We start from the raw sequence: 24277 nt of genomic DNA on the forward strand, positions 1-24277 counted from the left end.
AAATTTCATTGAAAGGCATGCTACTACTGTATATAGAAAAACTTACCTGCCCACTAATTTTCGTCAGAACAAATTGAAACTGCGAGTTGCAGTACAGTAGAACCTGTCTAAATTAAACTTGTTTAATTTAAAACCCTTTCTAAATTGAGCAAAAGATATGGACCTATGTTGAGCACCATACTTATGCTACCCTCCTTTATTAAAACCCTCTCTAAATTAGACACTGTCCCCCAGTCCCAACATGTTTAATTTAGAGAGGGTTTTACTGTAAATTTGTCCTATGATGCTTTTCGATCAGTGTCACTTTAATTTTTTTTGCTCTTGAAGGGTCCGCACTTAGCACTGAGAGATGTCTCCAATGACTTTATTCTATGTGGCGCACGAGTTTAATCCCGTGCATCCCCCTTTGCCACAGCTATTATTTTCGCTCGCAAAATGTTGTCCGGTGATACATGAATCTATTGCGTATGATGCTCTTTTTTTTTGTTTCCATTGCATTACATGATTAGGCAGTTCACAATGCCCGTTTGGAGTTTGTACCATTGTCGATCGAGTGTCCAATATTGAGCAAGTAAACTTTGCGGTTGTATTGCGAAAGCTCTCTTTGGCTCGTCATGGATCTAGTGACAGGATCCAAATATTCTGCAATCGCAAAGTGTCAGGCGAGTAGATATGCGACTTTGATCTGCGCTAATTTCTACAGCTTGCTAATGCACAAAAGCACATGTGGGTATGATATATATTGTACTATTGTGTAGATAATACAACGTTGTACGCAAATTTCACGCTCTGACGAAATATCTGTACGCTTGAAGACGAAAGCCTCACGTCAATTTATCATCGGATATAGTAGAACGCGTATATGACGTAATTAGCTTAGTTTAAGGTATATGTCACTTTTGAATTAGCAGAGCAGTCTAACTACCTGTAAAAACTAGAAACTCTCGGTTTCGTTCCTAAGTGAACGTGCGAACCTAATTTGTGTGCTTCTGTTTACTCCGTATTTTGGTAAAGTCGAAGCTACCTCTGAGCAAAGTGCAATCCTACGACCGAGAGTGTATTTCATGTCATAATTGTACATTATATGTCCTCGCCCTGGATACTTTTTCTAGAGCTGATTTTGGAGGGACCAGGAAACTGGCGACAGATAAACCAGTTCTCTTGCCATGAAGCATTCACCAGCTATGTGGATGCGCTGAAAAGACACTGTGACGGGGCAACACGTACCCTGATATACAAGGGTGGGTCACACAAGATGGTGTGACCACACAATGGTGTGGCTGCACCTTAACAAGTAGCCACTAGTGATGCATTTTAATTAGGTTTCGATATTAAATTAGGAAAATGTATAGAATTGGAGATAGGCGGTTCTGCCGCAAATAAAACAGAGGAAATATACTCTGGATTTTGAACGGAAGAGTGTATTTGCCTCGAGGTAAGGTTTTGGGTACTCTTGAAGGTAGCAGATTGCGATCCCCTACACTCATATCGGTTCTAGTATAGAATGTAAGGTCGGTGATCTTAGCTTACATTCCTCTAAGCACAGAGCTACGGAAGCCCTGCTGCAGACACCACCAAGAGCACAAGGACTCGACATCAGTTGGTGCACAAAGGATACTCACCGTGATGCTGCCAATGTTGAGAAGCCGGTTTTGTGACGTCTAATTCGGAGACTTCTTCCGCTCTTTGGATGAGAAAATCTGAAATGGCCATATGATTGGTCATGCTCTTCGTGATGCAACAGCGTGACATAATCAGTAACTTCAAGCTAAGAGGTGGGCACCACGTAGGGGTTCCAAACACCGGAAGACTCAAAGCGCTATATGTTGCATTTGTTTGCATTGTCGAACCCGCCGTTCGAAGTTTTCGTCCACATATAAGGAAGGCAGAAACTAGCAAACTTGGTCCAGAACTTAAGAGCTCTTATTTTCGTAGACCCTATCACAAAGGTAGTAGCAGTTTTCTTCTTTACGTAGGATATCCGAACGTGTCCAGCTTTCACTGAGATTGTTTGCGCTTAGCCTATCTAAATTAAAGAAATTGGTGGCCGTCACATCAATTGGGTAGAGCTGATTAAATGTGGCTAAGGGTTTCCAGGAAGCTTTGTAAATGCACCACAGACAATGGACCTCAGTCATGCTATTCCTTGAAAGGTCGAGCAGCCCCGCACTTCTCGCAAATGTTTCGTCGTTTATGAGATAAACCGTCTGCGCCTTGATTTCCCCTTTCGCTCTTAACTGAGAGGTGAACTTTTATGCAAGGCCGTAATTTTTTCGCGGGGTAATGTCAAATCCCAAAGATGCAAGTCAATTTAGCGGGGAAATTGAGTCCTATTTGCACCTTGTGAACATCGCGGTCAATGGTCACATTATATCAAATATCATATCTCAAATTTAGGTCTAATATGCTGCTGAAAATTTTTGATTAGTGATCTAGCAAATTTTCCGAGGCTTTCACTAGGATATTATGTTTGCATTTGACGCCTTATATCTTTGCGTACTCTCTGCTGTATTTGACAGTCGGTCAGGGTCATTGATCACACGGCGCTTTTGATATAAAATCTGTCCTTCTACGGCTTCCCAAATACCCAAATGCTACTTTTACAAGAACCAAAATTCTGGGCTATGAGCTCCACTCACCTTAGAGAAAGCCGTTCTTTTTAAAGATAGACCATAAGCCCTGGGTTAGTAAGATTAGCAACCACGCACTCTGATTCTGGCGAAGCTTCGGCGAGTGATGAAACCATTTTCTGCCGAGAAGCAAATGCTTGGTTGAGGGGGGCACGAAGCTGCAATAGTTTTCGTGCAGAACATTCAAGTAGCTTAAATATAAAACAATAGTATTGCGAGGTGCCTCAAGCGGAGCTCAAGGCGTAGAAGCGGCAGAGAGCCGCTATCTATTGCGGACCCTAGAGCGTATCTGTTTGACAGAAGCTCTTTAGAGAACAAGTATTCATTTTCGTGGATATGTGCAAGAAATTGCAAGACGGTGAGGTCACCGCAAATGTACCATCGGTACATGAGGAGGAACAGTCATAACGCGTCAGTCATTTGGGTCGCTCGCATAGTACTGATGGAACATCTGTCATCATAAGTCAAACAAATGCGCTTCATTCTTTGCTGAAGTAATATACTGAAGTGGCGTCAAACGACTTGTCATGCGTGTTACCCCCGGATAGGGAGGTCGGGTTGAAATTTACCCGCTTTGTGGAACCAATATTGCATCATACGTCAATGCCCTAACCAAAAAACGGCTTTACATCATTCACGCTTCTATTTGCTCGAAGCTTGTAGCGATTTTAGTAGAAAAAATAGACTGCACACGCAGCGCCATCTTTCTGGTCGGAAAGACTTACACGAAGTGAATGATTACGCACGATTCAAATGATAAAGCTGCCGCTATAATTTCATGTAAAATGCCTGTTCTCTGGAATGCAATGCTACTGAGAAGCATAGTAGGCTGTAACTTGTTCAGCGCAGTGATATAATTGATTATTATTATCAACTGCTAATGAGATGCAACGATGTATTTTTTGATCCGGTGAAGACTTCGAGTGGGATGGTGAGGGTTTAATCAGGCTGAAGGAAAGTATTATGCACCAGCAACCGGTTCCGCAACCATTCAGGTCACATCGCGGCTTCACTTAGACCGATTGACGATATATTGTCGATAGTCGTGCAGAGAACAATAGGGAATCATATTTGACTTGCAAGCATTTCTTAATGTTGATTGATATTCTTTGTTGCTATCAAATTTTGCTTTTTGGGTTTCTTTATTGAGAAGGAAGGTTTGTGGGCAGAGCCACCAGCTTCGACAAAGATCGTTGTACATCGGCCAGTGTCGTTGTCCTAAACGGTCTTGAACAATGGCTTGGCCTGACCAAGTACTTGCCCAACTATTTTACACACAACTACCGACATGTCTTAATCTCTTTAGAACAAATGTCAAATGTTGTCGGGGGGCTATCGTGCTTAATTTTTGCTAACTGAATGCTGCCGTGACAAATGCCTATTGATGACAAGGGGCTTTTTGCAATTCAGTAGGCCCTCCTGGAGCTCAGGGTATACCAACTTCACTCGACGCCGGTCATCATACCGCGCAGCGACGTCGTCATCACATCACTCATGAAGAGTGACAATGTAGTGAATTTATTGCTGAGCATACGTTTGAAATATGATACAAGTTGTGTCAGCTAAATATGGCATCGAATGCACTTCCACGTCGCTCCGACTATGTGTTTGCGCATGGCACCGTCGGACCTCACCACTAAAAAGGGCGATACGTAGATCGTACGTGTAAGACGCAACATGTGTTGCGTTGCTGATTGCTTATGTCGCTTTTTCAAAGCGTATGGTTGCGGGACTGCATCAATATTCTTTTATTTTAAGGCTCACTTTGTTGTAACACAACGAGTTCCCATAACATGCATCGTCCAGCGGTGCCTATCGATGAGGACCTTAGATGCATAATACTGTACGAGATACCTGATATCAATTTTGTCACTTTGGAACGGAAAAACATACTGCTCGGTAAGCACTATGGATTGGAAGTACAAAAAAAATTACAAGCGTACCATTTGAGAGACCAAGTATAAAGTTTATGGAATTGGGCTGGCGACATTTCACATATATTTAGACAAGACGGAAAGGTGCAGACGCATCTAGCGAGGGCTCAATCCGCTAATACATTTACACACGCTAACCATAGTGCTACACATTTGTACGTGCTGGACTGCAGAATTACAGACTGTATGAACCTCACGTCGTTTGTCTTCGAGGGTACAGTCACAGAGGGGTATCGTGTATCTTCTTTAGTTTTCTGTACTTGATCTTTTTATCATGACGTACTATCAAAGACTGGGTACCAAGTGGGACAGTGCAGTAAAACAGCAAATCTTCAAACAAGGAATATTGTTGCAAACGCGAAATGATATGAAGTGACATCAAATTCTAGTGTTTTGATTTTTCGAAGAATTTAGAAGTAAAACCTGTTCCGTCCGCTTTGTACGTCGATCATTTCTCAATTCCCCACTATCTTCATATGCAAAAATTTAGAGTGTGGGCGACGCGGAAGCGCCTCAACCAATACATCAAGCCTTTCGGGATTATCACGTAATATCTTGGTGATATACTCGACAAAACAGGAAATCTATGTTGCCAATGATTTGCTCGTGCCGATTTGCATCTAAGTGGGAATAGAGGACTGCCTATGGTAAAGGCTGAAGCGTCCCAATAGACGTGAAATATCCACATGAATTGCTATTATGTATCAATTAGGATTTTATCATGGAAGATAGTATATTCATCGCGAATTTAAGCTAAACTTTATATTGGGGATCAACATTAGAGCAAAATAAAAATATATCTGGTCATAAATGCCTCTCGCTTTAGCTACATACATGCCCATCTTCTGTACTTATCTAACAGTGTCAAAGCTTTCTGGGCAATTTTCACTGGAATCTCATTTTAACATCCCGTCTTGTTGATAGCCCCGGGTTTCCTGTTTTGCATGCCGTCATATAGAAAAGTATCCATTTTCCATTCAGAGATAAGTAACAATCAATTGTCATACGGTATGACATATCACTAAGGCATCAAATGGATTTTATGCGTATTGCGTGCGGTACACGTCGGCAATCACTGTTTGTACCTCGAGTCATCAAGAGGTAAGTAAGGCGTTGAATGTGGTCATCCACCATAGAGTGATCACACAAGCACGTCAAGCTTCGATTCTGATCCTAAATACTTTCAACGTCGACTTTTCATTCCTACATTTACATCAAAGTCCGTCCGTCGCTGTCATGTCATTTCCAACTTTAAGCTTTAAACTGTCAAAATCCAACCGTCAGCACTCGAAATCCAGTGTGCAGCCAATATGTACAACTCTTTCAAGTCTCTCAGACAGTCAACTTTGTCGTTCTCAGCGAGTGGACAAAAGCATTCATCTCTCTACCCATCGGAAGGCGGAGATGTTAGCATTAATGCGGGATGTAGAGCGTGAAGTAGTGAATAGCATGATAGGAAATCATGAAATGATGACAATTTGGACGCCTCGAATGCGCAAAAAAGGTATTGATTACTATGTCGACGATACAGTCGCGAAAGGGTTTGCACGATTCTGCTGCGTTGGACAAACAGACGCTTCTGTAATCGACATGATGCCGATGTTCGTTAGTACTCATTCTAAAACGATGCTGAAGAACGCGCGCATTATGAATGAGAAGGTGAAAGAAGCTAAAATTTTGTCGGTACTTCAGCCAGCTACAGGGTCTCATCCTTACAAGTCTGTTTACATTCGATACACATCCATGGACACACCCAAACTTATATACGGACGCGACATTTGCGTCTGTGTTTGCACTGACGTTATCAAAACAAGGGACGGCTCGACAGTAGGTTACTGTCTTTGGAACTCGGTGGATATGCCCGAATGTCCAGATCGATTCGACACAGACAAAGTTGTTCGAAGCAAAGTGTGGAATTCGGGCTTCATTTTTCGAAATTCAGGAAAGCTGAACGCAATGACAAAAGTGTGCTTCATCGTTGGCATTGAGCTATCGTGTGTCGCTCCACAAATTACAAGTCGCATATACATGACGATCTTCGGGGGCAGTTGTAGTCGCGTATGTCAGTACTACAGAAAACGATTTATAGACCCCGAAAATTTTAAACATCGGGCAGAATGGATATCTAAACACGAGACTCATGACTGTTACGTGTGTTCTCGCTTGTTTAATCCATTTATAAAGAAGTACAATTGCATGAGATGTGGAGAGGTGATTTGTAAACGCTGCTTCTTTATGGAAGAAATCAGTGTGCGAGGCGCAAAAGTCATTCGTGTTCGTATTTGTCACTATTGCTTGGAGGACAAAGGAATGCTGGCTTGGCATCTTCGTGCAATTGCAACCCACGACAGCCATCACTGTCTAACTTGCAATGGAGCTGGAGTCAAAGATCTCTTGCGTCATGGGTCGGTGGAAGCTTCACAATTATACATAAAAAACAACAGTTAATTTTTTTGATATTTAAACGATTTAACAACTTTGGGTTATTTTAATTATCAAAGTAGAGTCTGAAAGTAAATAGCATGACGAGTAATAAAATTCTGTAAACTTGAGTTATGATTGAATATTACTCATAAAATGTACGGATGGTACATAGAGTGGTGAAGATGCAGAGATAATTGGGTTATGTAATGCAGCATAGATTGTGTCCTGACTCTTCATTCAAAGCAATATTAGATTCCATTCCAAAGCGCCGAGCAAATGTCCTACTCACCGAAAGACCGCGTAACTGTGTTACCGGTGCTATCCAGTTACCTACTTTTTACAAGCTTATAAAACACATCACCGAGTTAATTCTTTTGTCGGCGATGCTGTCATATCAAATTATTAGCATGATAACGGCACATGTTACTGCTCGAGATTTCGACACGAGAAGGGACATAACCAATTTACGACTACAAAAGCCATAAACCGGCTTGGAAACCGAATCGTCGTCTACATATAGTTGTTTTCATATCTTTGCCAAATCGCTAGTAACGCTAGCCCAGTTTCATGTACTTGATCTTGATCAGAAAAAGGCTTTTGAAGCCTAAGTCTTCAAGCTGATCAGGGTAGTATGGAGGCTGTACCCAAAAAAACGTAATGCTGTTCTCAACCATTCGAAGAAGCTCTTTCAGTGTGCGATCAGCTATGCGAACTTGTATAGTATTCAGCCTGACACTTGTCAATCATGGTGCTCTTATCCCTGGAGCGCAAAGTCTTGTAAACACCAGAAACCTCAGAATCAAACGACTCTCTCATCCTCGCCAGCTTTCAGTCAACGACGATTCGGCCCCAACAATCCTTGTTCCTACGTCGGACGAAAAAAATCTTGCGCCACAAATCGCTAACGACGACATGGCTGACGAGGAGAGGCTTCCGGAATGGGCTCGTACTATCGGCTACAAAATTGCACGGTATGTGATGGATCCATATCAAGCGTTTGATCGTTTTGGTATTGTTCACTCGGCCCAGCTAACGGAGAATAAACTGCTATTTCGTTTGTGGCTTAACGACTATATCAAGTCCAGATATCATGAACATACGTTAGAGAATATTTATGCTTTCTTACAGCAGAAGCTACAGGGAAAAGATCTGGTGAATCTTCTGGAAGATTTACGACGAGAGCCAGCCTTCAAGCAATTCGCAATTGAATTACAAGTGTACATGTTTTCATCAGAAAGCACCGAAGATTTGGTCAGTCATGCCTGGAAGCAGTCTCACTTAAGCTATCGAGAAATTTTTGACTTTTTGCCTCTCAATAAGAAGACTGGTATTGAAAGGCAGGTTCGTGGAGAGGAAGATTTCACGAGGAAGGCTCTACTCGCATGGCTTCGCTACAGCCAATCCGAAGCGCCAGCTATAAATGATTTATCCGATCTCTTTGTGTTCGAGCTGTTTCATTTTAACATGCTTTACTTAGCGAGGACAGTCGCATCAGATGAAGAGTTAAACGGTGTGTTTCGATTGCTTCAAAAAGACGATAGGATGGCGAAGTTTGCAAGTGAAATGGCAACAGCACTCAGAAGCGAGATGACCAAGGAGAAACGTTTGGCGCATCCAAGGCCACTTCGTCCACAGCAATTCTATCAAGACTCAGGCGAGATCATTCCGAATTTTTTTCATTGGCTCAGGTATACCAACTCGTACTACGAAATGGGAAAACACGCGATGACTCACATCAAATTTATTGACAACGAGATCTTTCGCTTCGAGATTATTATGTTCTTGAAAAGGGAGACGTTTAGAATCAATCCGGTGGAACTGTTCAAATCGTTGATTGATCGGACTCAGGACATGCAGAACTTTGCAGTCGATATGTACGCCGCGGCCCTTCGCTATGCAAAAAATCAAGAGCATCTCGAAACCAATACGTCGCCTACGTTGTATTTTCAGGACTTAGGGCTACATCAAGTTGAGACGGCTTTTTATCCAGAGAGCCTAACATTTTTGCAGTGGCTTAGTTTCCTTGGGTCGTACGTGTCGCGAGATCACCAATTTTCCGTGCCTGAGATGTTCGCACTCATTTTTAAAGATATGACACCCCCACTTATTTTTGGAGTTTACTTCGAGTCGATCAAGAAGTTTCCTGGACTGACCGCCATTTCTGAAAATCTACAGAGTGAGGTTTTCAAAGCTTGGAAAAGTGGAGAAATTGTACAACCCCTAGTTTTCATGAAGTTTGTTCAGCTTATGCCCGAGAATGGTGTGGCAGTCACCTCAGCTAAAGCTTATGCCAATTTTTATGCTAATATTCCGCGCCAAAGAGTCCTCCTACTCGATCACGAACCCAGGTGAATGGCCATGGGCTTTTTGTCTAAGTAATACTTACGGTCAACCAACTCACATTTTATCGTCAGACAGCTCGAATTTAAGTTACTGAAATCTATAATATTTGTAGATTGATAATTTAAAGTTATTACGTTGATGAATTACAGAGTGATGAGGAGAGTGAATCGTGAGGCAATATTTAGACTACTAGTATGAGACAGTAAAATATATACCAAGTATTAGACTTTGCTCGAAATAAATGTCACTCTTGAAGATACATCTCTGTATCTTCAAGAGTAGAGATGTACTAAAAACTGAATTACCTGAAGAGCTCTTTGGCTTCTCTCCCAGGAAGGAGCATACGACGATTTCAATCTTTCTACCAACTTAATTTGTTCGATAAGCCTAGTTTACATTATTGCAAGCACAAGAGTCGCGCCAGCTTTTGTCCGAAACACGTTGAGCCGACCGTCGCGCTAGTGCGAAGCTCCTACATGCCTATGCGTGTGAGTCTTCTGCTCACATCAGAGCAAAACAGACACGAGAAAGCCGCTCGGTGAGTGCTACAGGTCATCAACCCCAGCAGTACCGAGTTATCGGCACAGATGCTGTTGAGGAAACCAGTGCCTCCAATGAAAGATAAACTGTGGGAAACGATAAGCTGGCGAAAGTGCCACTGAGTATTAGACTCAGTTTGTGCTGGGTACGAAAAACACGATGTCTTGCTTGTCTTAGAATTTACAAATCAGCTTCAGCGAAGTGCGTGCACCCGTCTAGCGCTTCGTCTCACGCTCAACTATGCACAGCTTAAAGCACGGCGGGGACGTCGAGATGACTACCCATCACCTCATATTTTCGGTGTTAATAGTCCCACTCGCCTCCACAATACAGCTGAGACACCTATCTACCAAGAGAGGTGTTGACCGCAAATTGGTCGTCTCCTACTAGCTGGAAGCGTGCTGCGATTGTCTACCCTACCTCTTGTCCAAGCGATATAAAGGCCGAGAGTGCGGTAGGTTGCAAGCTCCTATTACCAAAGTGCAATCTCAAATGTCCGCGAGCTTGAGACTGAAGGGAGCACTTCCACTTCTCTAGGTACTGTGTCAGTCCTAGTGTATTCGCCGGTCAGCTAAGCGATCCTATCGATTGTGGGTCGTTGTAGCTCATCGATAAGTGCCGACGGAGGTCAATACTTCAACAGCTTATTCTCGTAGTCTCTCTCGGCTATGACGTGACTCTTAATGGCGCGGCGCGCGTTTACGGCTGAGAAAATCTTAAATTTGCTTTCCTTACTTCGTCATCACACTGGACGCCCCCATTAGCTCAGAACTGCATCGCTCCTTGGACCAGAGAGTAGCTTAGCTAGAGGAAATGACTGAGACGTTGATCGCTGCAAAAGAAATCTTCAAACTGGACTGACCGACCGTGGTTGGCCTCAGTAAGCCCACAAAAAACACCAGGTTGGGCTCGCATTCGCTTCGGCTTATCCGAGTACGACTTGATCTCTTTTTCGCTACGACTGTGAATGGTCCAATGTAGCGGTTGCTACTTAGTCTTATGTTCTACAATCATTGTTTAAGTAGGTGAGCTAAAAGCATTAAGCTTAATATATTGTTTCAAAACAGTTTTATGTTTGTTCTGCCTGCTTTGACTGGTCGCGTTGGTTTTTGTCGTGGCTTTCAAACATACTGTCGTGCTCCCTGCGCATGACGCTGAATCTCATGGAGATCTAGTAACTGGTTTTGCTATGAAGCGTAGTTGGGCTGCTGAATTGATCAGCAGCGACCTTCCCAACAAAAATCGGGACCATTTTGTGGCGATGTCAAAGACACCGGGGAGGTCCAATTCGTCTATGTAAAATGGGTGAAGTCTGTGGAGAAAAGTACGGCGTATTCTAACGCTAAATCAACGAGTGGATGCAGCTTGGATTGGCACCGCGAGCTCCCGTTTTAGCGAATATCCACTACAATGTGATCCACGCGCTCTCTCTAGCGAGTTGATTGCAAATGACCAGCAGTTGGCGTACTAAAACTATCGCCGAGGATCTTAGATAATTGACGATAAAATTTTGCTGTCAAACATGGACCTCTATTCGATGAAACGGCTATCGGTGAACCATGCTGGCAAAACACTTCGTCGAAGAACAGCCTGGCTGCAACCTTATTGGTCACATTATCGTTAACAGCTGTTAATGGGCCATTCTGCTCGGACGGTCAATAAAGACCACAGCACCGTTGCCGGCCGCTTTTTTCCGAATACCAAAAACAAAACTAAATCTGATGGGATACAAGTGCTCTACAGGAAGCGGCAGGCTGGCCAAAGTTGCCAGATTTACCCGTTGACACATTTCACACATGCGCAAATTTGTGTTTACATATAGTTACATTTCTGGGCCACCAAAGGCAACTGCCACGACCCCAAACTCCACCAATACGTAGCACTCACCTAGCAGTACGTATTTTGTTTTCTGGGAAAGCAAAATAGCGGTGTCATGTGCCTTGTACAGCATTTTGTCTCTATTTGTCCTTATCCTGGAAAATCATTCATCTCAGCTTTCAAGCAGAATGTTTTTTCAATTCTTTCAGCAGTGCAATACATATTGCCTTTGACCCGTACGCTGTATGTATTGTCTCATCACCAGGTGACGTCGCCATTTTGAAAATCGACGGTACATAGTCAGGGCGTTGCGAAAGCCCGTCCACCAAAAATTAAACCGACTTGAAACTTTCCTTTATTTAACAGTATACTCGGCGAAGAAGACCGACCTGGATCGAAGAGATAATATCATGGCATACATGAGGCTCTCTATCACAACCTTGAAGGACGCCTCTTTCAATTCACCCCAAACCATTTGACATACTTTTGAAGAAATACGGTAAGTGGCTATGTCGTGTCGGCATAGTTTGCACCGTACTTATGCATGTGGTTGGTCGCTCCAAACCATTTTGTCAAGTCGTCATGGGACAGAATGGCCAACCCAAAATGTCTCGAGCTTTGCGAGATCTACCTGCAGACATTGCGCTTAGAAGGAGCAACCCAGAAAGAGAATGAGTAGGCGACAAAGACACATTTGTAATAGTATTTTTTTAGCCATTACACGAAGATATATCTATGTACCTTCTGTTTGCATTTTAGAAGCTTATAAGAAGAGGATTCCAGTATGGTGTTCCGTATGTGATATCTTATATGAAGTCACGAACATTATGTGTGATACAAAATGATGGTTCCTACATGGGGATATGCACTGGTGAGGAAACTGACGTGTTTCTGTCTTTTGAAGTTGGTCGCGTAAACCCAGTCACTTCTAAGGGAAACTTTTCCTGTTAGTTAAAGTTCAAGCTTTCCGAAGTTCAAGCTCCGTACACTCAAAGCCTGTGTAAGTTCAAGCTAAGGTTAGACCACAGTACAATTTTTATGGTATAAATCAGGCTCATAGAAACGCAAGGTTTTATTGTCAAAACCTCTACGAGCCCTCGGGTTGTTTTACCTGCAGATTCAGGAACCATGACTCATCTTAATTCAGCAGCAAATGTATCTTCAAGCTCATTGGTCGTTTTCTTTCTTTAAAATCAGTCCTGTCTATCTCGCTCCACACTGTTGGGAGCAATGCCCACTCACAACTTGTTTGTATTGTCTTATCCATCATATAAGGGCGCGCACTCGAGCGCAGCTCCCGATTGCTCCATGTGGTTTTCTATATCCGACTTCCCGTGCTCTTCACGACTATGAATTAATTTATCGTCGTGCGCGACTTCTCATCGACTCAATATTGATCATTAGTAGTCCATGTAGCTTAATTTGCAGCTTCCAGTGCATCCCGCCCAAACTACTCACTGCATTGCGAGAATCTGACTGTGTCTCGACAGTTACTAAAATAATCGATCAGATGAAGGGACTGGATTAAGCGTAGCTAACCATGCTGTTTCATATTTAAAAAACGTTGCGCCGCAATTGAGGCTGCATTATGCTAGTCCTGGCATGTAGATTTTGCCGCATGCAAGCAGCCATTCTGATAAGGAGACTCGATACCAAATGTGGAGATTGATCTTCTCTGACTTAACGCGCTTTGCATCGACGAAAGCATCAGTAACGCCATATTGTTCCCTCGGTTAAGGCTATTAAATGGTGACGCAAAAGTTACTTTTTGAATCAAGTTAACTTCACGTCGCACTCTACAATTTGGGCATCGTAATATTCCTTCAACACACGACTGAAAAAGTTAGTGGGATTTTCTTCATGATAGCGATCCCACTTCTCGCACTATATAATCGTCGAAGGTTCTCAATGACGACGAGCTCAGATCCGTCTTTGGTATCAACTGCATGTTAATCTCACCGTCTTTTAATAGCTCATCAGGCTCAATAAGATTTTTCTGCTCGAGGTAGTGAGGGCAGATTCACTGCCCTTATGACGACTCGATCACTCTATTAGAGATGTGATGACGGCGGAGGTGCGCGCAATGAAGTTTGACTTGTACAGATTACAAACATCTTGAAGCCGAGTAGAAGCACCCTGAACTCGACGTTAGCATTCTTTATTTCGAGAGGCTGTGATAGAAACAGAATAGTCGATCATGCCGGGTCTTATCTGCTTAGTGTAAATCACGGTCTATCGCAAAGGCTATAGCATTATATACGACTTGGAATATCATGAGTGAACAATCTCTCGTAACACTTACCCGTAGAGCTTCTCTGGCCCAGACGGTAAGCCCGTCACACGGTAGTGCTGACTCAGCAGTACCGTCACATCGTGACAAAAATGAACCATTATTTTTTCTCCACGGTTTAGCTCTTCTATTCGTGACTTACAGTCGCCTTCCAAGTCCACCGGCCCTAGCAAAGAAGAAACCAGGCCGCAGCTTTTCTTGACCATTCCGACAGATATACACTCTGGTGACCACGACATACAGTCGTCTTGTCTTGTCTCAGCCGAGATACACTCCGGAAACCGTGACGTACAATCTGTCAATCTTGTCTCATCTTGAGTTCTACCTCCCGAGCTCTGCTTGGGGTGCCTTGCACTACCATTTATTATCAATTTGGACATCCATTTGAGTGCACGGATGCTTTCACAGCTTCGTGACTGCTTAGAAAACGCTTTAACTCCTGGCAAAGGTGGATCCAAAACTTGCGACTGCTCCTTTAGGATAGAAAAGATGACTTTTTTATACTTTTAGTCGACCCACTTCTCGTGGTGATCCAGCCTCGTATTTCCAATCTAGGTCCGGGCAGGCTACAATTTTAGTTGCTCAAGCTAACAAATTCTTGTTGAAGGGCTCAACAGAGATTTCGGCAGTCAAACCAGTGGCCTAGTCGCAAGACGCACAACTTCGTGTCCTTGTTTGGCATCTACAATATCTCAGCGTCTCATATAAGGTTTTCGGTAGTCGTGCAAAATGACAATCAACAACCCTGGACTGTGAGCCCCTTTTGATCTAAAGAGAGTCGTATTTTAGCGGTGAATTGCTGTAACAAAGTTACACATACCCTGATATGAAGGGGTGGGTCACAAAATTTGTTGTGACCACGCAATGGTGTGGCTACACCTAACAAGAACTCACTACGTGGCTGGAGTGCCAGTAGTTATGCATTTGAATTACGTTTTACTATTCAATTAGGAAAACCTATAGATTTAAATATAGGCGGCTTTGCCGCAAATTAAACCAATAAATACAGTTTACATTTTGAACGGAAGAGTTTATTTGCCTTGGGTTACGGTTGAGGTAACTCTTGGAGTAAGCGGATTGCGATCCGCTACACTCGTACTGATTATGGTATAGAGCGAAGGTCAAAGACTTTAGCTTAGTATCCTCTAAGCGAAAGAATTACGGCGGCCCTGCTGCTATTGCATCAACTGGAAATTCGGAAGGTACAATACACCCAGATTTCTTGCGGGATATTGCCCTGATATCTGGGATTTGACGTCTCCCTGTGAGGGGTTTGTCCTCCGCCCTCGCATGGTGGAGGGTCCTTCGTACCTCGTGGCTAAGATCAAAGTGGGCAAGCAAGCTTCAAATTTTTATTGCCGAAGATAATTATTTGCGGATGTCACGGATCTGCTCAGCAGCTAAATGATCTTTCCCTTCTTCCTCAGTGGCCGCGCTCTTAGGTTTTCTATTCCCCTGATCAACACTCTGCTCTCGAGATCGGGAGTTGTGCACCGTATTGAATGCAGCACCCACTGTTTCTTCGAACGAGGTAAGGTTGACGCGGAAGGTTTCGGTAACGTACCGGAGACTTTCCATGAAACTTGTAGTCGCTAACGTCTCCGGAGGACTTTGGAGCGATGAGTTTTCTTACTCCCGGACACATTTTTCTAGTTCTCGCCTCTCTTGGGTGGTAGAGAATAACTTTGACTGCACCAAATACGCCTGGTGAGGCGCTGCAAAAGCACGAAAACCGTGAAGAAAATCTCTCCCTTTGAATGGGAAAAGTTGGAATGATTATGAATTCTGTCTCACTCCAAACGAGTACAGTATGTCGCGCCTGTGATCTCCAAGCTAGGAGACCGCGAACGAGATCAGACACTTGCGTGTAATACCTCGATCTATGTTTGCAACTTAAGGTATCAGAAGTGACATCGCGGTCATTGAAAGTCTGAACGCCAAACATCAGCGGTCTCACCATAGAACCACCTATTTATTTATCGGCACTAGGCTAGGGCAGCGATGTACGTGCCTTATTAAACATCCCGAAAGGTGGTGAGCGCCTTCATGCGATGGGTATCCGTCCCCGTACATTGGGGTGCCGATTCCCTGATCCCATCGGTACACAACATAGACAAAAAATTATTGAGATAGTCTGTTTGTCCCGGAGACAGGCATTCGAACATTTATGTTTCGTCCTCGTAGGAAATACAGGTATTCTATAACTCGGTTGTGGGACTGATACAAGTGCTACTAAATGCAACAGGGTTGCCGTGCAATTTGCACATAGGAAGCTTTGACCGTCAGAGTCCTCGGTAAAAACGCACAGGGTGGATTTGTGCGCCAATCGAAAGTCTCTTAGATAACTAGGTGTCTTGTTTGCTCTACTATTTCATACTTAGAATTACTTTTTAATATTTAAAGTTATTTCAATCGTGATGTGACAGCTGTAACGTTTTATAATTGATATATTCGTATCGTGCACAAGATTACAAATTGTGCCATGTTATCATGTGCATGGCTTAAAGACATAATTGAGTCTATTGATTGTGGACTACATCTTCGCAAGCCCAATTTAAAGTTCTTCCGACTTGTGTATGTTTATATAGCTTTCCAAAGAAAGACATGAATTGCTCAGGATATAATCTGTGAGCTCAATGTTTGACAACAATGGTGGCCTATTAAGCTAATTTTGATGCGATTACAAGAACGTACATGCCGCCTCTGACGTTACTGTCAAGAATGGTGACCCTAACTTGTGTGCATGATAGTGCTTGAAAGAAAAAAGAAATAATTTAAGTGCGTGCTAGTCGATTCGTCATTGGGTGAAGAAGTGATAGTGGAGATTTGGTGCCGGGTCTTTCACACGCACAAGGACGGTGATTCTCAAATGCTAGAACAGATGAATGAAATTGCATATCGTACTATCAATTCGCAAAAGAAGCTCAGATCACTCAGCGCGATTTCTGAGCTTATAGCGTCAATATGTCATCTCAATGCTTTTTTATCCAGCAAAGTGCAATTTCTGCTGCTGATCGTGGTTTAGTGCCAGATGCAAAGCATCACAAAAGTGAAGATTGCACAGACAATTTGGTGGTCCCAAATTAGTCAAGTAAAGAGCAAGCATTTATATCCCCACATCCTAAGGCTCTACTTTATCAATGTGTAATTAGTAATGTCGTCGTATTCACATTTCTTTACACATATTCTCTATTTCTAAAGATGTTATTTTTGTCTCGAGCAAACAAAACATTACAGACAGGTAGACACACAAATTGATGCTAGATACTGCATCTAGAAATCATAGCGAGATTTGATCTTCTCCAAAATACTACGAAGGAGCCAACCATCGCCATCTGTGAGTGTGAGGCTGTTGTCCATCACACACGGTGGATAATCAGCAGGTTTGTTCTCGGCTAAATACATTTCTGGCAATCCGAAGCCATGACCAATTTCATGCAAGAGAACCATCATTTCGTCGCCATCCATCGTGTTGAGCATGTCGTTCACTTCAACGCGCTGACCCCAATCACCTCCTGTTCCGATCGCGCCTTCTCCAGGCTTAGTTGATGGCCAGAACGACATGTCAAATGGTTCGTTTTTGCATCCACTCGTGTCTGCACGATCGACTTGGCCTTGATGCTTGTAACACTCATCGGGGCATTTCGGACTACCTTCGGTATCCAAAAGACCTTCGTAGATCGTCCCAAGGGAGTCGTCCGACCAATCCATGATGGACTTGTCTTTCACGGCAAAGGCCACCACAGTGATTTCAACCTTTTCAAACGGCCAGCACTGGTAGCCAACGAGCCAGCGGTGCCATAGATTCATCTGTTTATTAAGAATCGCTTCAAACTTGGAAGCAACAGCCTTTGTAAGCTTGACGTCAGTGTCCCATCGCACACAATAGCTGAGTTTGCCTTTATTCGTAACAAGCTGATCGAAGATTAGATTCTTAAAAGGAGGGACATACTTCTCCATTGTGTTTTTCCAGACCCAATCAACCTGTTCCCGCGTGAGATCTCCTGCGTCTGGATTGCCCAATACGCACTCATTACTGGTGGAAGTAAGTTTACCAAACGTAGCTTGGCCGCCCGACGATGCAGACGATTTCTTAGTGGATGTTTGACTTTGAGTTGAGTCGGACAATCCAGTAACAGTTGAATTAGATGTTAATGTATTCAGATCAGATTCAGATTGAACAGCAGGTGTTTCGGTCGTAGCAGGAGTAAACACATCACTCTCCTGGGTGACACTTTTCGGTGGAAGTGAGTCCTTTTGCTTCACATTACACTTGGAGGCATCCACCACCACACCAATCCCAACAAGCGCGAGAAGCATGACAGTCAGCATTGATGGTGTTGGAAATCGGACAGCTCGACGTGGAGGCATGACGTAAACTTTTTAATGACGAGTGAGCACTTGAGAAGTCATAATTCCTTTACAAAGAAAACGCTATGTCGTGCATCGCTCCAGTGCTCTATGCAACATATGAATGACAGTTTTATACTTTGATGTTTAGGAACATATGCACACGACTTCTTCCAAAATATTGGCTCTGTATTGCGAAGGCAAGGCTCACGGTCTCATTAAACTCGCTTACCGCAAGTGCTGTAAAGTGCTAGCATAATTTTTTGAGTCATTACACACTCTGCGATACGACAATCTCCACAGAAAAAGAGATGACGTGTTTCGTTGATATTGTTTCCGGTGTCATTTGTCATCTGGATTAAGCAAAGTGTTCCTTTACAGATGGCCTCATTGTAAAAACAAAATATAAGATCAGGCGGAAATTGGGATCGTTATATTGATGTTTGTGGGTATGTAGAAGTATGAGTGTCGAGCCACCTATTCGCCTGAGGATTTGACTCAAGCGTACGTTATGGTGTGTATTTGAAAGCTCAAGAAAACGACAACGACGCCGTATTTACGTTGCATATAGGCACGAATGATATGCACATTGTCTTAAATAGTTTAAGTCTTGATTCAATTAGTAGAAGATGAGCAAAATGTATGTAGTGCATTGCGTGACGTGCTCGATCGTACTTGGTCATTACACTATATCACTCAAAGCAGGCACATTTATAGCAGCAATTTGTTGCTGCAGTCTTTCAATGAAGTTATTGCCAGTAAGTGGTAGGCTTTGCTGGCACCAAACCTTGTCATGTTGCAACCAACGACTCTGGTGTGTTTTTAACCCGCTGAGAGAAGAGAGCTTAATAATTCGTAATACATCCAGAAGAAAAGAAAAAGTATTCGAGGTGGACTGAGTCGAGTCGGCTGCTCAGAATTAGATGATTGTGCTTGAGTCAGAAGTTCAAAGTTAGCGATCAATGCACGACCTGGTTGACCCAAAAAAAATACCTGAGGCAATCGTCAAATGTTTTGCAACGTACTATCTGATTATTTGGATTTGTTACCGAAGCACAGCCAAAAAAAGTCACTTTACCCGATACTAATAACGTCGGTGAGGCTCGAGCCTTTAGACAGGTACTAATTATTTTACAAGTAACTTTTATTTTTGTAAGCTTACATTTTCGCAAAATTATTATATTTTGCTTGACCGATAAGTTTCACAACCCTTGCGTGAGAAAGCGTATAGGAGTATAGCAATTTCCAGTTAGCGGCAGTAGCGGTAAGGGAGAAGCCTTTAATTCAATTGCCAGCAAAAGCTTAGTAGATTCAAGAATCCCAGTTTACCAAACAAAAATGCAGGTCTACTGTACAGCTTCCTATTAATTTAGACCCAATTGGCGATGCTTCTGCGCTCACGACAAATATCTTGTGTTGTTATGAGGCATGTGGTATACTTCAAATATATTGACAAAGACAGTCGTAAAACAATTATCAGCACCTGCTACACACACGAGTAGCATTAAGAAATTGTGTATACCACAAATTTCTCAAGAAATTGAGGCATACAATGTAAAGCGCGGTAGCATCCCCGTCCCATTACCGGCCTTTTGGCCAACACTGGCATGGCTATGGGTAAGATATGCGAGCTCAGCCGACCAAATGTCGATCATGTTGATACAGAAGCTAGCTCCGTACATGGTTAGTGTGAAGACTGCTTCTAAAAGCCGCCATAACCCGTCTCCATAGCGGTAATATTTGAAGATCCCAGCTGCTCAGCAGAAATTATTCCGAGAGACCGCAATCTTGTGATTTACTTTCGCTTCAACATTATTAAATTATGGAAACTATGCCTGATTTCCAAAATGAGAGATTAAACACGACAGGGGATTTTTATTATAGATGACAGAAGTACGGAGTATTCAATTTTAGCTAGCTATAAATTTTTCATGATTGAAGCAAGTCTATAAACCCATTCTGTGTATATTTGCGCGTTCAAAGCTTAGGTGCACGGAAAACCCTTTGCGTGGATTTTGCCGTAAACGCCAACACACGTACTTGAACGAAAGATGATGCATCTTCGTTACGTCTGTAGACATGATATAAAAAGTTTTTAAATCGTACATGTTCTTCCCGTACTCATTTCTACTGTACACCGAACCATGTGATCAACACGATGCGCAGCTTCTGCGTGTACATACCACAATTATAAATCGATGAATTGCCGATGGTCCAGCTCGCACGATTTACGCACTGATCAACATCACCCTTTTTTTTCGCAGAATCTCTGATACTTTTATTCCAAATTAAGAATCATCTCGGCAAGGAAGCGTTTTTCCTAGCTGCCAGCATTTGATTGTAGCAGACTAAGTGTAACCAGCCGAGCTCGTAATGTCATAAAACAGGCCACTCAAACGCGTGATCTAAGTTTTGTTCCAAAACATCCTTTTATGCCGAATTTCCTTACTCACAGTATAAATCAAGGAGAAGTATGAGTTGACTGCAATTCTTGTCAGGCTCGAAACCAGTACAAATGCTGAGGCCACCATCAGCAGTGAAAGCTAGCTACACTTTTGTGTTCAGCGAGTGGTTGTGGAAGGTGCTTTCTTGGAAAGCACATGCCACATGAAGGAGATAACCGGGACAAAGGCTGTTTGTGAATATAACGCAGGTCGAAGCTTGACTTCAAGAATATTTACATTTGAAGCACTCAGTTTCTTAATTGCCAGTGCGTCCGGCTGCTGAGGGAAACTATTCCTCATGATCTCGTTGAAGTTCTTCGCAGGACTTGAAAAAGTTGAAGAGTTGATTCCACTGACAAGCACAAAGCCTATTCAGTCACTGACTTGGCTACTCAAAATTTGCAAAAGGGGTGGCTTCATATAATCTTGCCCAAGAGCTTCATTCGCACAAAGAGCATCTTTGCGTTCTCAGTTTATGACTTGGCGATCATATCACGGAAGCTTTTACAATTTATCTTCTCTAGCCTGTACAATATACTCCAGACCTAAAGGCGTCAGCCTTAGCGAAGAGTGGAGTAGTTGCTATTTGTACGTAAAGTTCAAGAACTTAATGATACGAGGTGGATAGTGCAGCGTTCGTACGAGATCTAGTACACTTCAACATTTCCTCGATACCGCAAGGTTAACAGTTGTTTATGGAATACCTCACGATTGCTAGTTTACTACTTGTATACATTAAAGCTCGCAAGACTGCCACTTGGCCCAGATGCTTGATATATCCGGTTCCTCTACACTGGAGCTCTCATGAAAAATTTGTCCAATTGGAATTAATCTCATCAATCCAGACAAACGGCTGCTCCGTGAGAAAATGCAGTTCTTCGAGAGATAGGAAGCTTGGAACTTCAAGAGAAGAAGCTGTTTTGTTCACTACATTTATGCTATTTGTGATGCTGGTGCCGCGCCGATGACGCATTTTTTATACGGTTGATGTGATTGCGACAATATTTCGCGTAAAAAACTTGATTTTGTCCTTCCACTTGTTTAGGTATGGATCAGAGATCAGTAATTTGGTTCGGTACTTGTCGCAATCACAGCCAATACTGAAGGTTGCTATTAAATTGCTCATTCTTACACGACCAAGACAAAGGATCGAGGAGCATCAAGAATTTGAAGTGATTCTAATGCGCTCGTGGGTACTGTTGGTTTGTGGCATGAGTGCTTGTGTCGTACTCGCAAGCAGGGAAAATCGACTGCTAGGTTTGATCGAGTCGGTTGATCCTCATCCAGTCGTTGCGAACAACATGTTTGCTTCAAAAGTCGTAGAAGATTCACCAAATGTCAGAACCAAAGACGAAGAAGCACGGACCTTTCAAGAAACAATAGAAAAATACGTCGCTTTGATAAAGGTGATCCTAAATCAAGAGCATCCCGAAGCTTATTTCAACAAAGCGAATTTGGGCGAGATAATCAAGTCTCAACGGACAACATCAACTTTAATCCCCTGGGTTCGACATGTGGTAGCGTACAGATCAGTATTAGGTCATGACTACTACACGGAAGAACAATTTTACGAGCTCTTGAAAAAGTGGACAGATGAAGAGTTTGTCATGAAATTCTGCCAAGACATTAAAAGAAATCCAGAATTTGCTGAATTTGCTGAAGAAATGATGACTTTTTTGTGGCTCAAGTCCAAAATGAGCCCAGAACAAGTTGGGGACATTCTTTTATCTGGTGAGAAAAGTGTTCCCGATAAAGACGCGCTGCTGAATAAAGTACTTCAATACAGTCATAAGTATAGGAATTTGATGCTTACCAATGGCGAAGCGTTGGGTAACCTCAACTCAGAGGTGTACATGTACAGAATTCTGGGACTGTTGAGAACAATAAAGAAGGATGAAGAATTGAAGGTGTGGCTCGAATCTGTTCAAGCAGAAGACGGTCTGAAGACCTTTGCGGGAAACCTGGCAGGAGCACTAGAACGTGATATTATGAATCGGCAGGACCTAATGTCGTCACAGTCACTGACAGATCTAGGCATCAAAATGGTTTTCACCAAGCTGGATCTCACACCCACGAGACAGAGCCTCAATCCAGAAAAGTTTTTCCAGTGGCTTCGATTTTGCGCTTTGAGCTCGAAAGAGAAGACAGATCCAGCTGAACTCTCCGGACTCATCGACACGATACTGGAGCTGCTAGAAAGCGTGTACCCAAAGAATAACCTTGCTAGCTTATTCGATGACATTTCCAATGTCTCGGACATGAAAACTCTCGCTGATCAAATGGAGAATGCACTTCGACACACGGAGGCCTGACAGTTGACAGAGTCTAATTAGCTCACATTGGATCAGATGCATAGTCCAACGTTGTCGTGAATTTGCCACAAATGTCTCTGATCATCAAGCTCAATTCTTATTTAGCTAGAAACAACAATGGAATGAGACTTATGTAGCACCTTGATGCACAGTTGCGATTAGTCGCGACCAACTCACTCGTTGCTAACTAATATAAAAAATTTACCAGATAGACGAGCTATAAGAATCGGTGGTGTAGAACATACGGTCGAAAGCATTGCAGTGTTTCCCCTTACACATCAATTCTAAAAGTTTACTGGTTTAGCAATTCTATGCCAAATTTAAGCAAAAAGCAATTTTGACATGACTGCATGACGTGATCGGCAGGAACCTGATCACAAAAATAGATCGAGTACACTCTAAATAATCTTAGCATACACAATATGCTGCATTGTTTTGAACTGTTCTTTGATGTGACAAAAGGAACAATCGTTGTACCAAGCTCGACATGCTGATAGCAGCAAGGTGAGCCATTTTTCCTAAAACGTTCAAAACGACCACAATACTTGTATGACTAGAAGCGACTTTCAAAAGATTAAGAAGATGCCCATGCTCACAACGGCAGATTGATTAGGGTGCCATTACTTGCGGAGAGAAAACAAAATGTTGACACATGTGCACACAATTTAATCTATCCATTTGTACAGGCTAGACACCTTTTTTCTACCTACATGAACATATCACGTGCCTTGTTCAGAGTTTGATACTCGATCGTGAGGACCAATCACATGCTGTGTCCAACGGATCCACGGTGTGATACAGCACGACACGGACAGGAATAGCGATGACACACGACAATAGAGCCTTTCATTCAACGACATTTTCGCACAACAATATATTGTTTTCCAAAGCATCTAACGACACAACATATATAATTCTCATTATATGTATGTTCTGTAGATTGCAAACACACTCTAGAGCTAAACAGAGTCTATTCGAATTTTTCAGATGTGTAGTCAACATTGTTCATCAGTTTGTTTATTAAAGCCATAAAGATGCATTAGACACCAACTTCGGGTCGCAGCTTGTAAGCGAAACTCGATAGATTCCGTGTGAATATTTATTTAAAGTATTATGCTCAACCTGAATTCCTATAAAGCAGTTCAATTTATTGAAACTGAGCTTGTGTAAAGTTCTAGGATATGGAAATCAG

At 42.7% G+C, this 24277-nt stretch overlaps 8 protein-coding genes across 8 annotated transcripts; 4 read left to right on the forward strand and 4 right to left on the reverse strand.

Moving 5' to 3' along the window:
* Positions 1-349: 349 nt before the first annotated feature.
* Positions 350-575, forward strand: PHALS_00094 (uncharacterized protein; the record flags this gene model as incomplete). The annotated part of the gene is made up of 2 exons (XM_024727758.1): positions 350-445; positions 510-575. 2 exons carry the CDS (start codon positions 350-352, stop codon positions 573-575), a joined length of 162 nt encoding a protein of 53 aa, XP_024572129.1.
* Positions 576-1596: 1021 nt separating this feature from the next.
* Positions 1597-1842, reverse strand: PHALS_00095 (uncharacterized protein; the record flags this gene model as incomplete). Its single annotated transcript, XM_024727769.1, has 2 exons — positions 1597-1728; positions 1804-1842. 2 exons carry the CDS (start codon positions 1840-1842, stop codon positions 1597-1599), a joined length of 171 nt encoding a protein of 56 aa, XP_024572130.1.
* A 2548-nt stretch (positions 1843-4390) lies between these two features.
* Positions 4391-4620, reverse strand: PHALS_00096 (uncharacterized protein; the record flags this gene model as incomplete). Its single annotated transcript, XM_024727780.1, has 2 exons — positions 4391-4502; positions 4574-4620. The coding sequence occupies 2 exons, from the start codon at positions 4618-4620 to the stop codon at positions 4391-4393; spliced, it is 159 nt and encodes a 52-aa protein (XP_024572131.1).
* A 1348-nt stretch (positions 4621-5968) lies between these two features.
* PHALS_00097 (conserved hypothetical protein) lies at positions 5969-7012 on the forward strand (the record flags this gene model as incomplete). Its single annotated transcript, XM_024727791.1, has 1 exon — positions 5969-7012. The coding sequence occupies one exon, from the start codon at positions 5969-5971 to the stop codon at positions 7010-7012; it is 1044 nt and encodes a 347-aa protein (XP_024572132.1).
* An 888-nt stretch (positions 7013-7900) lies between these two features.
* On the forward strand, positions 7901-9340 carry PHALS_00098 (uncharacterized protein; the record flags this gene model as incomplete). The annotated part of the gene is made up of 1 exon (XM_024727804.1): positions 7901-9340. One exon carries the CDS (start codon positions 7901-7903, stop codon positions 9338-9340), a length of 1440 nt encoding a protein of 479 aa, XP_024572133.1.
* A 7912-nt stretch (positions 9341-17252) lies between these two features.
* Positions 17253-18350, reverse strand: PHALS_00099 (uncharacterized protein; the record flags this gene model as incomplete). Its single annotated transcript, XM_024727815.1, has 1 exon — positions 17253-18350. One exon carries the CDS (start codon positions 18348-18350, stop codon positions 17253-17255), a length of 1098 nt encoding a protein of 365 aa, XP_024572134.1.
* A 2021-nt stretch (positions 18351-20371) lies between these two features.
* Positions 20372-21943, reverse strand: PHALS_15417 (uncharacterized protein). The gene has a single exon (XM_036407506.1). The coding sequence runs from the start codon at positions 21071-21073 to the stop codon at positions 20891-20893; it is 183 nt and encodes a 60-aa protein (XP_036262978.1). The 5' UTR covers positions 21074-21943; the 3' UTR covers positions 20372-20890.
* An 11-nt stretch (positions 21944-21954) lies between these two features.
* Positions 21955-23085, forward strand: PHALS_00100 (RxLR-like protein; the record flags this gene model as incomplete). The annotated part of the gene is made up of 1 exon (XM_024727837.1): positions 21955-23085. The coding sequence occupies one exon, from the start codon at positions 21955-21957 to the stop codon at positions 23083-23085; it is 1131 nt and encodes a 376-aa protein (XP_024572136.1).
* Between the last annotated feature and the right edge of the window lie 1192 nt (positions 23086-24277).

Source organism: Plasmopara halstedii, assembly GCF_900000015.1.
Source record: "Plasmopara halstedii genome assembly, contig: Scaffold_110, whole genome shotgun sequence".
Classification (NCBI taxonomy): Eukaryota; Oomycota; class Peronosporomycetes; order Peronosporales; family Peronosporaceae; genus Plasmopara; species Plasmopara halstedii.

Excerpts from the sequence above, each read along its gene's own strand:
- PHALS_15417 (XM_036407506.1), bottom strand. The coding sequence starts at position 21,073 with ATGAGGAATAGTTTCCCTCAGCAGCCGGACGCACTGGCAATTAAGAAA.